This window comes from Heptranchias perlo, chromosome 20 (assembly GCF_035084215.1).
Source record: "Heptranchias perlo isolate sHepPer1 chromosome 20, sHepPer1.hap1, whole genome shotgun sequence".
Taxonomy (NCBI): Eukaryota; Metazoa; Chordata; class Chondrichthyes; order Hexanchiformes; family Hexanchidae; genus Heptranchias; species Heptranchias perlo.
The window spans coordinates 43,676,595-43,690,833 of NC_090344.1; the positions used below are offsets into that span (position 1 = coordinate 43,676,595).

At 42.1% G+C, this 14,239-nt stretch overlaps 1 protein-coding gene across 6 annotated transcripts in view; it reads right to left on the reverse strand.

Moving 5' to 3' along the window:
* Nucleotides 1–215: 215 nt before the first annotated feature.
* fahd2a (fumarylacetoacetate hydrolase domain containing 2A) overlaps nucleotides 216–14,239 on the reverse strand; it is a 45,570-nt gene continuing 31,546 nt past the window's right edge. For 3 of the 6 annotated variants that reach the window (XM_068001124.1, XM_068001126.1, XM_068001129.1), the window contains exons 6-9: nucleotides 10,895–11,003; nucleotides 5,656–5,743; nucleotides 1,583–1,678; nucleotides 216–684 (exon numbers count right to left, since the gene is read on the reverse strand). In XM_068001124.1, the coding sequence (XP_067857225.1) occupies nucleotides 1,616–1,678; nucleotides 5,656–5,743; nucleotides 10,895–11,003 (260 nt within the window). In that variant the 3' untranslated portion in view covers nucleotides 216–684; nucleotides 1,583–1,615. Of the gene's footprint in view, nucleotides 685–1,582; nucleotides 1,679–5,655; nucleotides 5,744–6,543; nucleotides 6,675–8,509; nucleotides 9,401–10,894; nucleotides 11,004–14,239 lie in introns of those variants that run through there. The other 3 variants (XR_010966491.1, XM_068001128.1, XM_068001127.1) reach the window with 3 other exon arrangements.

Below are 14,239 nucleotides of genomic sequence, written 5' to 3' on the forward strand. Positions count from 1 at the left end.
ATGGAGACTGTGAAACAGCTCTCCCTCAACTGGGCAAATACATCAGGGATCTAATGGTGCATCAGCTGAAGGGTCACGACCAGAATGTTGGAGACTGCAGTCCAAGACCTTCCAAATCTAATGCTCAATAATTAATGTTTGGAAGAAAGACCTTGTATTTCTGGAGCACCTTTCACCACCTCAAGCTGTCCCAATGAACATCACATCCAACAAAGTATTTTTGAAATGTAATGACTGTTGTTACAAGTTACAATTTATGAAAATAAAGGAAAACATTGTGCAACTGAAATTTGTACACGAACATCTGGCAAAATCTCAAGTCCAACATAGCTGGAAACATATGTTAAGGGGGTCAAACCATCAGGTGCAGGGCACGTGAGACAATACACTTTCAATCAACTGGAATTAGGAACTTACATTTATAAAAGTTCTATGTACGCTTCAGCACATTAATAACAGATTTATTTTAACAAGTCACCATTTACCATTCATCACTAATCTGTAAATCACAAGATTTTGTATGTTCCATTTCTCATTAAAGTGCATGTTTTCGGGTCAGGATACAATCAAACAGTCAGCTGCTTCTCCACACAGCAGCTCCATCTCAGGTAATCCACCTCTACTTCCTCCTACGTTCTGGCCACTCTCCACAGAAAGATGCTCCATCTCACCAGATTAATCAGCCTGCAAGACAAACATGTTTCTCCAGTTTAAATCAGTGTTGCAATTTTTAGTGCAACATGGTTTCTGCTTGTGTGCTTTGAAGAGTTTGTCTCTGAGCAGAGATCTTCACCTCCATTTTTACAGTGGATTTCTGTCCCCTCCTTTAAGGTGCCCCCCATGCCATTTAAAATGTTATGGAAAAAATTAATTAAATCACTAACAATTATTCTTGGATGATGTGATAGGGCTGAATGTACTTTTCAGTTATGAAACCCAGTGCATTGCAGAGCCCCATTCAACAGCCACCATCTTGGTTAATCTAATCCAGTTTGTCAGCTGCTTCTGAAATTGAATTAAAGCAGATGCAATGGCACTTCCATATCATGCGACAGAGCATCCCAGTTTAGCACTCTGAAGCATGTTACGTGCAGTAGAATATTGATTGTTAGTTTGAAGCACCACTGCTGCACTTTGCTGTGTTCAGGCTGTTTCCTAACATTTGTCTGACTTTTTCTGCAACTTTTTCTTGAAACAAGGAACGGCAATGAACATCAACGTGGGATTGTTGTGGCAATTCCTCCTGTGTGCTAACAAAAGGGGCAATAAAGCCAGGCCCAATGTGCAGCAATTTTAAGTAAACCTGGAATGAGAAAAGGCCACTCAGCTCATCAAGGCCATTCCTCTCCCAGTCCGTGCACAATCTATCTCCTTGGTGGGACTCTGCTCCACCCGTTAATCGGAGGGAAAATTCTTCATCAATAATCCCCAAACCTCGAAGGTAATCAGACAAAAATCTAGAATCTTCTTTCATTCACATATCCCCATTATTTAACCCTGCCCCACTGTCATCCAGATATTGCCCCCTACCCCCAGTACTCATGTATTATTCAAACATTTCTCATTAAAAATAATTTGATACCTTCTGTGAACGCAATCTGAAAACAGTGAGGACCTAAGCAACCACGTTCCTTAAGGTTCCGATTTCATCTATTTCACATTCCACAGTGTCTCCACGCTGCAAGAAATTCAAACAAAATTAGCAGCACATTTTATCTGTAGAAGGTAGTGAGACTTTACAGAGCTGGTGAATATTACAAAAGTAAACAAACTGACTTAGATTACGAACAGGGTTTGTAAAGGTGACAGGTTCACTCATTGTCATTATTCTGTGGAATCCAGATCATTTTGAACTTAATGGGTCAGTCACCCCGCTGATCTTTCAGGCAGCAATTCCAGGCTCCACTATCTCTCGACAGATGGCACCATGATCCTTTCAATCAGCAAATGAGGGAGGATTCATTCTGAACCTGCATGTTCGGAGGCATTTCAGATCGGCCACTGCTTGATGAAGCAACTTGCCCTGCCCCAGTACCTGGCTTCTGGAAAGCCTTCCCTGAATAAACTCCAAAATAAACTGAAATCTCACTCTATCAGAGTGCATCTTGCAATTACTCTGGGTTTTCGTAGTTTTTTTTTCAGAAAGGCTGTAACATCATCCTAACATTATATTTATGATATGGGCATGGAACCCTGCCCAACACATTTCCCCTTTGCTCGCCTCTTCAGACCTCTGTGTTCCTGTGAATGAAGATTAAAATGGTAAGTCCTGGTGATACTCATTTCTGCAATAAACCGTTTACTCGTCTCTGCAATAAACCATTTACTCATCTGGCACAACAACTTGGCTGGATTTAGACGCCCCATGTTCCTACCTAGGGGAATTTCTTTTGCTACAGAAGTCAGTATTCTCACTTCCATCCATCTCCTGGAGCTCGAATGTGGGTTGCTGATTTATATATTCTAAGAGTCTCTTGCCCTGTATATGGACAACCAGCCAGCCCTCTCTAAGACTGTGCACCTTATATTCCATGTGGACATGTAGTCTGGGGTCTGCTATTTTTAAACAGAGACTTTGCTGCAGGTGTTCCTCAGGGAAGCATCCTTGACCCAACCATCAGCTGCTTCATCAATGACCCTCTCTCCATCATAAGGTCTGGAGAGGGACTGTTTGCTGATGATTCTACAATGTTCAACTCCATTCACAATTCCTCTGATAATGAATTAAGCCCATGGCAGCCTACATCAGGACTTGGATAACTTCCAGGTTTAGACTGTTAGGAGGCAGGTAATATTCACAACACAAAGTACCAGACAATGACTATCTCCAACAAGCAATGGCCCAAAAAAACTCCCTCTGACCTTCAATGACACCACCATGGCCGAGTCCCCCACTAACTACAAGTGGCGGGGGGCGGGGGATCTCGATCAACCAGGGACTTAACTGGACCAGCCATATCAACAATGTGGCTACAAGAGCAGCTCAGAAGCTGTGATGAGTGACTTACCTCCTGACCCCTCAAAACTTCTCCACCATCTACTAGGCTGATGTCAGCAGTGTGATGGAATACTCACCACTTACCTGGATGGATTCAGCTGCAATAACACATGAGAAGCTCAACAACAGTCAAGTCAGTACAGTCCGCTTGATTGGCGCCCTTGCAACTAGTCTCAAAATCCACCCCCTCCACCACCAGCACACTGTGTAGTCTGTGCTATCTAGAGGATGTACTGCAGCAACTCACCAAGCTTACTTCAACAGCACTTCCAGCTCCGTGAACTGTGCCACCGAGAAGGACAGGAGCATCAAAATCATGGGATCACCATCTTCTCCAAGTTCCCCTCCAAGTCACACACTATCCTGACTTGGACATATACTGCCCATTCCTTCATCATGGCTGGGTCAAAATCCTCATATTCCCTGCCTAACAACTTCATGGGGACACCATCATCACAAGGGCTGCAGCAGTTCAAGGAGAAAGCTTGTCTGGGCAATAAAAATGTGGCTCTGCCAGTGTCGGCCACATTCCAAGAACACATTTTAAAATAAATCTCGGCCAGGGTGGCAAAAGGGCGTTATAATTGCCTTCAGTAGTCCTTGGCAAGAGGGAAATATTAGCCTGGCTGCTCATCACCATCCAGGGACTCCTGCTGGAAAGTCCAGACATGGACATCAGGTGAGGACAGGATCGGATTCTGCTGTGTTGCTCCCTTTTGTCAAATAGACTACTGATGTTCACTGTCACAGCTCACACATGATTAATGGTGATTTGGATGAGACAGCAGAGTGCTGTTGGTGCCTATGGAAAATTACCCACATATTACGGCATACGGAGCGGCACGGTTTTATTGGTGTTGAAATGGATAGCGGCTTGAATTTGCATTTATATTGTGCTTCACTGCATCTCTCAGAAATGTTTCAAAACACCTTACAGACAATGAATGATTTACAAGTAAAGTCACTGTCGTTATTTAGGTGAAGGCAAACATAAGAAATAGGAGCAGGAGTAGGCCAATCGGCCCCTTGAGCCTGCTCCGCCATTCAATAAGATCATGGCTGATCTGATCCTAACCTCAAATCTAAATTCATGTCCAATTTCCTGCCCGCTCCCCGTAACCCCTAATTCCCTTTACTTCTTGGAAACTGTCTATTTCTGTTTTAAATTTATTTAATGATGTAGCTTCCACAGCTTCCTGGGGCAGCAAATTCCACAGACCTACTACCCTCTGTGTGAAGGAGTTTCTCCTCATCTCAGTTTTGAAAGAGCAGCCCCTTATTCTAAGATTATGCCCCCTAGTTCTAGTTTCACCCATCCTTGGGAACATCCTTACCGCATCCACCCGATCAAGCCCCTTCACAATCTTAAATGTTTCAATAAGATCGCCTCTCATTCTTCTGAACTCCAATGAGTTGAGTCCCAATCTACTCAACCTCTCCTCATATGTCCACCTCCTCATCCCCAGGATTAACCGAGTGAACCTTCTTTGTACTGCCTCGAGAGCAAGTATGTCTTTTCTTAAGTGTGGACACCAAAACTGTATGCAGTATTCCAGGTGCGGTCTCACCAATACCTTATATAACTGCAGCAATACCTCCCTGTTTTTATATTCTATCCCCCTAGCAATAAAAGCCAACATTCCGTTGGCCTTCTTGATCACCTGCTGCACCTGCATACTAACTTTTTGATTTTCTTGCACTAGGACTCCAGATCCCTTTGTACTGCAGTACTTTCCAGTTTCTCGCCATTAAGATAATAACTTGCTCTCCGATTTTTCCTGCCAAAGTGCATAACCTCACATTTTCCAATATTGTATTGCATCTGCCAAATCTCCGCCCACTCACCCAGCCTGTTTATATCCCCTTGTAGGTTTTTTATGTCCTCCTCACTCTCTACTTTCCCTCCCATCTTTGTATCATCTGCAAACTTTGATATCTTACACTCGGTCCCCTCCTCCAAATCGTTAATATGGATTGTAAAGAATTGGGGACCCAGCACCGACCCCTGCGGAACACCACTGGCTACTGGTTGCCAGTCCGAGAATGAACCATTTATCCCAACTCTCTGCTTCCTGTTAGATAACCAATCCTTCACCCATGCCAGAATATTACCCCCAATCCAGTGATTCTTTATCTTGAGCAATAATCTTTTATGTGGCACCTTGTCGAATGCCTTCTGGAAGTCTAAATACACTACGTCCACTGGTTCCCCTTTATCCACCCTGTACGTTATGTCCTCAAAGAACTCAAGCAAATTTGTCAGACATGACTTCCCCTTCGTAAAGCCATGCTGACTTTGTCCTATTGAATTATGTTTATCCAAATGTTCCGCTACTGTCTCCTTAATAATAGACTCCAAAATTTTACCCACCACAGATGTTAGGCTAACTGGTCTGTAATTTCCAGCCTTCTGCCGACTACCCTTTTTAAATAAGGGTGTTACATTAGCAGTTTTCCAATTTGCCGGGACCTTTGCTGAGTCCAGAGAATTTTGGAAAATTATTACCAAAGCATCCACAATCCCTACTGCCACTTCCGTCAAGACCCTAGGATGTAAGCCATCAGGTCCAGGGGATTTATCCGCCTTGAGTCCCATTAATTTACTGAGTACCAATTCCTTAGTGAAGAATCCTTCGGCATGAATCAACACCACTTACTTTGAGGAACACAGGCGGTTTCCTGAATACTCCGACTCCAGATGGTGTTCCAGTTAAGAAAACATCTCCTGGATGCAGGGTCGCAAACCTGAATTGGCAACAAGGCACTGTGAAAATGGTGTTCTGGTAACAGAATGAAAATCTGGTGCAAATGGCTTTTTAGCAAGCACTGCTAATAGAGATCAGGTAGACATATGGATCAAATCCCATTCGCCCAAACCCACTCATATTTAGCATTCTTTTTCCCTGTTTTATTGATCAGTTTGTGCTGGGAAGGAGGAATTCCTAAAAGTTAAATTTAAATGTTCGGGATTACCTATTCTCAGCGCTGCTCACTTGCACTTGAAACAACTGAGCAGCATTGAGAGGAGGCAATCCTCAGCAGCTGAATGTAAATTTTAGGCATTCTTCCTTATTCGTTAACTGTTAACTCTCTTTCCCTGGACTTTAATGAAATGAAGTTGGTCTTTTTCACAGGGAAGCATTGCGGATGGTGTACCGACAGTTTGAACAGTTCAACAGCCGTTTGTCAATTAGCAGTTTAAATCCCTAATGTGCTGTTCAAACTGCTCAGCTGCCACCTCTGAATGTAGAAATCAGAACTTGCCCAAATCAATTGTAATAGAAAGAAAGAAGTAACAAAGAGTCGTTCACATCCTCAGGTTGTCCCAAGGCAATTCACGACCAATGAATTACTTTTTGAAGTGTAGTCACTGTTGCTATGTTGGTAAACACAGCAGCCAATTTATGCACAGACATGACTTAAAGGACCAGTTAATCTGTGTTTCGGCAGTGTTCATTGAGGGATAAATGATGCTGGGGATCTTTTACCAAACACCCGAACAGACCTTACTTGAACATCTCATTTTAAAGACAGCATTTCTAACAATGCAGCACTCACTCAGTATGGCACTGAAATATAACCAAATATCCATGAGTCTGAGGTAGATATCTAGAATTAACTGTGGTGTTGATTGTCATCAGAAAATGCTGACAGCACTCAGCTGGTCAGGCAGCGTCTGTGGAGAGAGAAACAGAGTTAACGTTTCAGGTCGATGGCCTTTCATCGGAACGCGAAGAAGTTAGAGATTTAACAGTTTATAAGCAAGTACTGCGCTGGGGGAAAGAACAAAGGGGAAGATTTTTGATAGAGTGGAGGGCAGGAGTGTTTAAATGACAAAAGGGACCAGTAAAGAAACAAAAGATGGGTCCAGCCTGATCAAACACAAGAAGGGAAACAGAAAGTAATGAAGGTGAACAAGGTAAAAGAGACAAACGGAAATCCCGTGGGAGATAAAAGCAGAACTTCTCCAAGGTGGGGCATTCCTGGAAGAGAAGTAGCAGTGAATTAAACACTAAAACAAAAGCAAAATACTTTATTTCTAGCTTCTTCCAGTTCTGACGAAAGGTCATCGATCTGAAACGTCAATTCTTTCTCTCCACAGATGCAGCCCGACGGGCTGAGTGTTTGCCAGCATTTTCTGTTTTTATTTCAGATTTCCAGCATCTGCAGTATTCTGCTTTTGATTGTCATCTTTTGCACCTCCTGGTTTCAGACCAAATGGTGCCCTGTGCACTTTCAATTGGAAATGAATGGGGGAGGACACAGGTTGCTGTAATAACATTAGCATTCCACAAGGTGGCACCATAGTCTGTACACATTGGAACATGGTTGAACTTCAAGATGAATGAAAATTCCGACACAACCAACCTACTGTTTTTGTTGGACTGGGGTTACTGTCAGTTTACTGAACTTCTTTTATATTTCATTTTTTTCAATATATTCTTCAGTCTTTAGATAAAGTGTGAATTGTTTGGTGTCTAATTATCATACACCATGGGACACAACGGCTCAGAACTTCAGAGCGACTTGCACCATTGAAATGGCACATCTGTGATAGGGTGGAGGGCAGGAGTGATTAAATCCACGTTGTAGATTTACGATTGAAGTCTCAGGAAATTATGTCCTCAGTGATTTAAGCCACACCTTAATTTCCTGGGACTTTCTCCCTTGCAAAAACAGTGAACAGTTAACAGCTTCCTTCTCCTTTGACTCCACTCACTTCCTCCAAATAAAAGGTGTCGCTATGGAAACCCGTATGGGTCCGAGCCATGTCTGCCTTTTTGTGGGATACGTGGAACGTTCTTTGTTTCAGTCCTACTGAGGTCCCCTCCCTCGCCTCTTTTTCCAGTACACTGATGTCTGTAGCAATGCCATTTCCTGCTCTCGCCCTGAACTGCAAAATTTCATCAACTTTGCTTCCAACTTTCATCCTTCCCTCGACTTCACATGGTCCATCTCCAACTCTTCCCTTCCCATTCCCACCCTCCTTGCCTTGCACCATCATCCCTTTTGTCATTTAATCACTCCTGCCCTCCTATCACAGACCTTCCCTTTTGTTATTTCCTCCCCCCGACCTTTGCCTGCCTCTGTACTTGCTTAAAAACTGTTAGATCTTTAACTTCTTTCAGTACTGACGAAAGCTCATCGACCTGAAACGTTAACTCTGTTTCTTTCTCCACAGATGCTGCCTGACCTGCTGAGTATTTCCAGCATTTTCTGTTTTAGAACAGTTAATTATCATAGATTCACCCCCACTAAAATCAATGGCGATGGCGAACTTGCTGAATGAACGCTACTTTGATCATCCGTTACTTCTTGGACTGTTACAGAATGGTGCTGGTGAGCTCGGTATGTTTGGTATAATCACAGGAATCTTAGTTTACTGCTTAAATATGTTTTCAATTTGACACTCAAACAAATTTATAATTACTGTAAATTTCACTTTATTACCATGTATATTTCTGATCAGGCAATTTTGTAACTTACATGTTTTACATAAGCTGTTACATGTTTGGCTTCAATTGAATATTTTTAGTAGTTCACCATCAATCACATTTACAGCTGTGCATCTATTAGGCCGAATAATACGATATCTTTATGAAGCAAAATACATCTATTTAACTGTTGTCTGATGACATGTCACAACACCACAGAATAAAAAGAAACAGACAATAAAGTGTTTGACTGCAAAGGAACTGCTGGGAATTTGGGTTAGAACTTGGAACCAAATAGCTCAGCATTACTTGCATGATAAAATTCCCTTCAAACATGTCTCCCTCTAGATCTTGTTTTTGGCCAAGCACACTGTGTTTCACATCATTATCCTACTGTATTCTCTTTTCTCCATCCCTTGGTGTTCACTCTCATTTCTACTTGAGAAGCCTCGCTCTCCAGAATTGAATTTTGGATCCTGTAATTATTGGTTTCGATCAATGTTATATGTCCGTAACTAAACTATAATTATCCTTTCAAACACAGGACTGCATTTAAAAGAGGTGACATCACTTCTGGGTATCGTAATACAGCTGCTTTTGAGATTCTACAAATTCTTTCTTTATATATTTATATCAAAGCAGAGGCCACATTTTTGAAGACTTAATGTAATGGAAATGTGAAAGTTATTTATACTAAATTATTTCTTGTACTGCTCGATACCGTAATCCAAAAACTAGGGCAGTCCTTGGAACCCTGTGAAATTGCCTCTTGGAGTGACACTTTCCTGCATTGCTTCTGAAATTCCTTTCTGATGTCAATCAGGAGTCAAGTACAGCACTGTTTAAAATCCACAGCTCCCAGCCATAGCCTCGTAATAGTGAGAGAGTTGCAGAAGGACACTTATTTTCCTAATAATCTTTCTTCTTATGCCAATATTTATTCCTGTTTATATCTTTTAGTAATTTGCTGCAGGATATAAATAGATAAACAAATACATTAGTTTGGAAATCATGCTAAACTTTTATAAATAACTAGTTATGGCCCCAGCTGGAGTATGGTGTTCAATTCTGGGCACCACATATTAGGAAGGATGTCAAGGCCTTGGAGTGGGTGCAAAGGAAATTTACTAGAATGGTACCAGTGATGAGGGACTTCAGTTATATGGAGAGTAGAGAAGCTGGGATTGTTCTCCTTAGAGCAGAGAAGGTTAAGGGATGATTTAATAGAGGCGTTCAAAATTATTAAAGGATTTGATAGAGTAAATAACAACAACTTGCATAAAGATATAGCATCCTGAACATAGTAAAACATCCCAAGACGCTTCACAGGAACGGTATCGAACAAAATTTGACACCGAGCCATATAGGAGAGGTCGGTTTTGAGGAGTATCTTAAAAGAGGAGAGAGAGGTAGAGAGCTGGAGAGGTTTAGGGAGGGAATTCCAGGGAATTAGGGCCTAGGTAGCTGAAGGCACGGCTGCCAATGGTGGAGCGAAGAAAATCGGGGATGTGCAAGAGGCCAGAATTGGAGGAGTGCAGAGATCACGGAGGGTTGAAGGGCTGGAGGAGGTTACAGAGATAGGGAGGGGCGAGGCCATGGAGGGATTTGAAAACAAGGATGAGAATTTTAAAATTGAGGGTTTGACGGACTGATAGCCAATGTAGATCAGTGAACATTATTGCAACTGCTGACTCCATGTTCCTCCCAGTCTACCTCCCTGAAAAGCTTATTGTTTTCCTTTTCTTTCTCTCAGGACAGGGAAGGAGTCGATGATTCCACTTTCTGAAACTTGTCTGTACATTACCACAAGGGACAGTCAAGTTTCACCAAGCAGGTGGTGCTGGGGTCAGCATTTCTCTTACAGTAAGAAGGAGGAAAAGTGAACCACGATCTTTTCAGGCAGCAGACTGAGAGGAAGAGAAAGCACAGCATCAAATATGTCACCACGTAAGTAGCTGTTTAAAGGTTAACACGATATTTGTGTTTTATTGGCATGATTGAATTTCCCTCGTGTAGCACAGACATGCTCCTATGCAGTTCTGTATAACACTGGAGATGAACAGCCAGTTATAAAATACTGTTGTTGGGTCCATGGTCTACTCCTTCCGTTCCACACTAGTTTACTGCTCACTCCCCATTCCTGCCATTCCCCTACTCGTGTTTCTCCCTCATTAACTCCTGTCCTCTGGAACTCTCTCCCAAAATCTCCATACCACGTCCCCTACCTCTGTCCCTTCAAGAGCCAACTAAAAACTCATCACTCCAACTGAGACTTTGGTCTCTCCTCTAAATTTTATTTTCTGCTTGGTGTCTACCTTGTTCCACTTTGTAAAGTGCTCCGAAATGTTTGCAGTAGAAATGTAAGTTGTTTTAATCATTTGACACTGACACCCAACGACATCAAGTCAATTCCAATACCTTTTATAATAGTAAATAGGGACATTATGAAAATAAGACTCACTGTGACACCCAGGCGACAAGTGCCTCTGTTTTAAAGACCAGCTGATTGGTGTTGCTATCTTGCATCACTTTTTCATTAACCCGGCACCGAATCCTCAGGTTGTGGGGGTCTGTAACACAGGAGTGTTTGGCTGAACTACAAAATTAAATTGGACATGAAAGAACACATCTCTCTTCCAACTATCTGAGAATGAGGAAATGTTGGAGAGAACAACACACAGAACTTCTTGTAACTGCACAAGGATATCTGCAATTAGCCAACTTCTCACAGACCAGGTACAACTTGCCCTGTCATGGCCTCTACCGAAACATGTAATAAAATTAATTCAGCTTCCTGGAAATTTAAGCCTGAATTTTCTGATTCAAGTTTGGTGACAGCTTGCATTCAGTGGAATGATTTAATACATTACCTCAGTGACACAGCAGAACTCTAGACCTATTCTCCTGTTGTGAATTTCTTAACTTTCTTTCCTTTTCCTTTGTTTGTGATTAGCCTTTTTATTTGCTCAGATTTCTATTAATCCAGAATTGATTTTTTAAAAATTCCAATTTATTCAGGGTAAAGCATGACACAAGGATAAGAGGGCATCAGTTACAACTGATGAAGGGTCAATTCAGGACAAATGTCAGATTAACATGTGGGCTGGCCTTCTGGGTGGTGGAGGTGAAAATCTCAGACTCACTCAAGAGACAGTTTGATAGGGACACTGTAAATTATTTCTCGATGGATGAGCTGGAATGGTCAAACGGCCACGTCATCTGCATTTATCTTATGATCACATAATGCACTCCCTCTGCTCAGCTCCATCCAATGGATGAAGCAGGTACGACACCAGCAACTTTTCACAACACAGGATAATGAAAGCTGGAAAGATTTGCTTTCACGTAACATTACAGCCTCGATATTAACCCCACGATAGGCGGGAGAGGGTTAAAAATGAAAAAACGGGGAACGGCGTCCCAAACGCGCTGCGTAGCACCCGCTGCGCTTCACATTGCAATTAAGTATTTTGAAGTCTGGCCACAGTCATGTTTGCCAACACAACAGCAATCATCCCACAAACAGCAATGAGAAGAATGGTACAAATAAAAAGAAAAACAGCAAACAATGGAAATGCACAGTGGGTTAGTCAGCTTCTGTGAAGAGAAAAGACAGGTTCAGACATCTTATCAGAAAAGAGATGAATTATTTGGTGAGAGCGAGAATTGGGTGCAGAGGGGGAAGGAGGTGCTAAGTAATTTAAACCGAGGTACAACAGCAAAAGAGTAATAACAAACTATTATCTACATGCTAATTTTAATTATATAGTTGCTTATAGTTGATTAAGGGATGATTAACTTAAAATAACATTCGAGGTAAGGATAAAAAGAAACCATTAACTTTAAATAAGTAAATAGACCGGATAGATTAATTTACTAAGCTGCAGTAGAAAAAGCTAAATTAACAATTTAGTGGACTCAGTTAGCACGGGAGATAAATAAATAACTGCTATATAAACATTCAATAAGTAATTAAATATAGAATAGAAAATGGCAGCACTGGCAGTGTGTTGGGACTGCAGAATGTGGGAATCTGTGGGCAGCTAGACTGTCCCAGATGACCATAACTGTAGGAAATGTCTCTGCCTTGAGTCACTCCGACTCAGAGTAATTGAGCTGGAGTGTGAGTTAGAGACACTCCAACTCATAAGGGAGCTGGAGGAATATCTGGATAGTTTATTCCAGAACTCAGTCACACCACGCAGAGAGGTACAGGTTCAGGAAGAGGAGTGTGTGACTGACAATCAACATGGCATGGAGAATCTTGGTGAGGAGCAAGGAAAAAGGAACTGCAGAATCTGGTCCTGTCCAACAGGTATGATGTACTTGTACCTGTGATGATAAGGAGAAAGGCTGTGGGAAAACAGCTGCAATGCTGATCAAGGCACCATGAAGCAGGAGGCAGTTCAAGGAGGGGGTTGGAGCAGAACAGAAAGGTTATAGTTATAAGGGATTCGATAATTGGGGGGATAGGTAGCATCCTCTGCAGTCACGATCGAGAGCCCCAAAGGGTGTGTTGCCCACCTGGTGCTAGGGTAAGGGATATCTCAAAGTGGCAAGAAAGGAACGTAGAAAGGGAGGGTGAAGAACCAGTTGTCATGGTCTATGTCGGGATCAACAACATTGGAAAAAACAGGGAGGAGTTCCTGCTAAGGGAGTATCAGGAGCTAGGAGCTAAATTAAAAAGCAGGACTGCAAGAGTGGTAATTGCGGGATTACTACCCGAGCCACGTGCTAATTGGAATAGGGACAGACAGATCAGGAAGGTGAATGCATGGCTGAAAGAGTGGTGTGGGAAGGAGGGGTTCACTGGCACCAGCACTGGGACGGGAATGGTACCTGAACCGGAATGGATGCAAGGTCCGAGCAGAAAGGATAAATAAGGCTGTAGATAAGACTTTAAATGAGTAAGACGGAGGGAGGGATCCGGTAGAAATAACAGTAGCCTGAAGATAAAATAAATAAGAGATAACAGTAATGGTCAGACCAAGGAAAGGAATAAGGGCAACATCAATGGACAGGGATCAGTTAAAGTTATAGAACATAAGTATAAAATAGCTGTTAAAAATAAAAGTGAGAGAACCAATTAATAAAATCAAATGATATTGTCTGTGCAGCAATGTAAACAGCATATGAAACAAAACAGGGGAACTAGAGCCAATAATTTGTCGAGAGGAACCAGATGTAGTAGGGATAACTGAAACATGGCTATATAAAGAACAGGACTGGCAGTTAAACATTGCAGGATATAACGTATTTAGAAAGGATAGGGAAGGAAGAAGGGGTGGTGGGGTAGCTGTGCTAATTAGAGACATCATAATGGCAGTGGAAAAAAGGGACATAAATAACATTAAGATAGCAACAGAATCCATATGGATTGAGTCAAAGGATAAGAAGGGATCGATCATGCTAATAGGAGTATAATACAGACCACCTAATAGTGCAAGGGACGTGGAGAGCGAAATATGCAGGCAGATCTATGAAATGAGTAAAAGACATCATGGGAGATTTCAACTACCCCCAAATTAACAGGCTCGAGGTAGTGAAAGGGGAAACGGGAGTGGAGTTTTTACAGTGTGTACAGGACTCCTTTCTTAACTAGTACGTAAGAAGACGAACAAGAAAGGAATCATTGCTGGATCTCGTAATGGGAAATGAACCAGAGCAGCTAAGAGAAGTAAGCGTCGGGGAGCGTCTAGCAGTCACAGCATAATAAGGTTTAAGATAATGCTTGAGAGAGACATAAGTAAGACAAAGGCCAAAGTAATAGATTGGAAAAAAAGCAAATTATAAGGGGATGAGGATG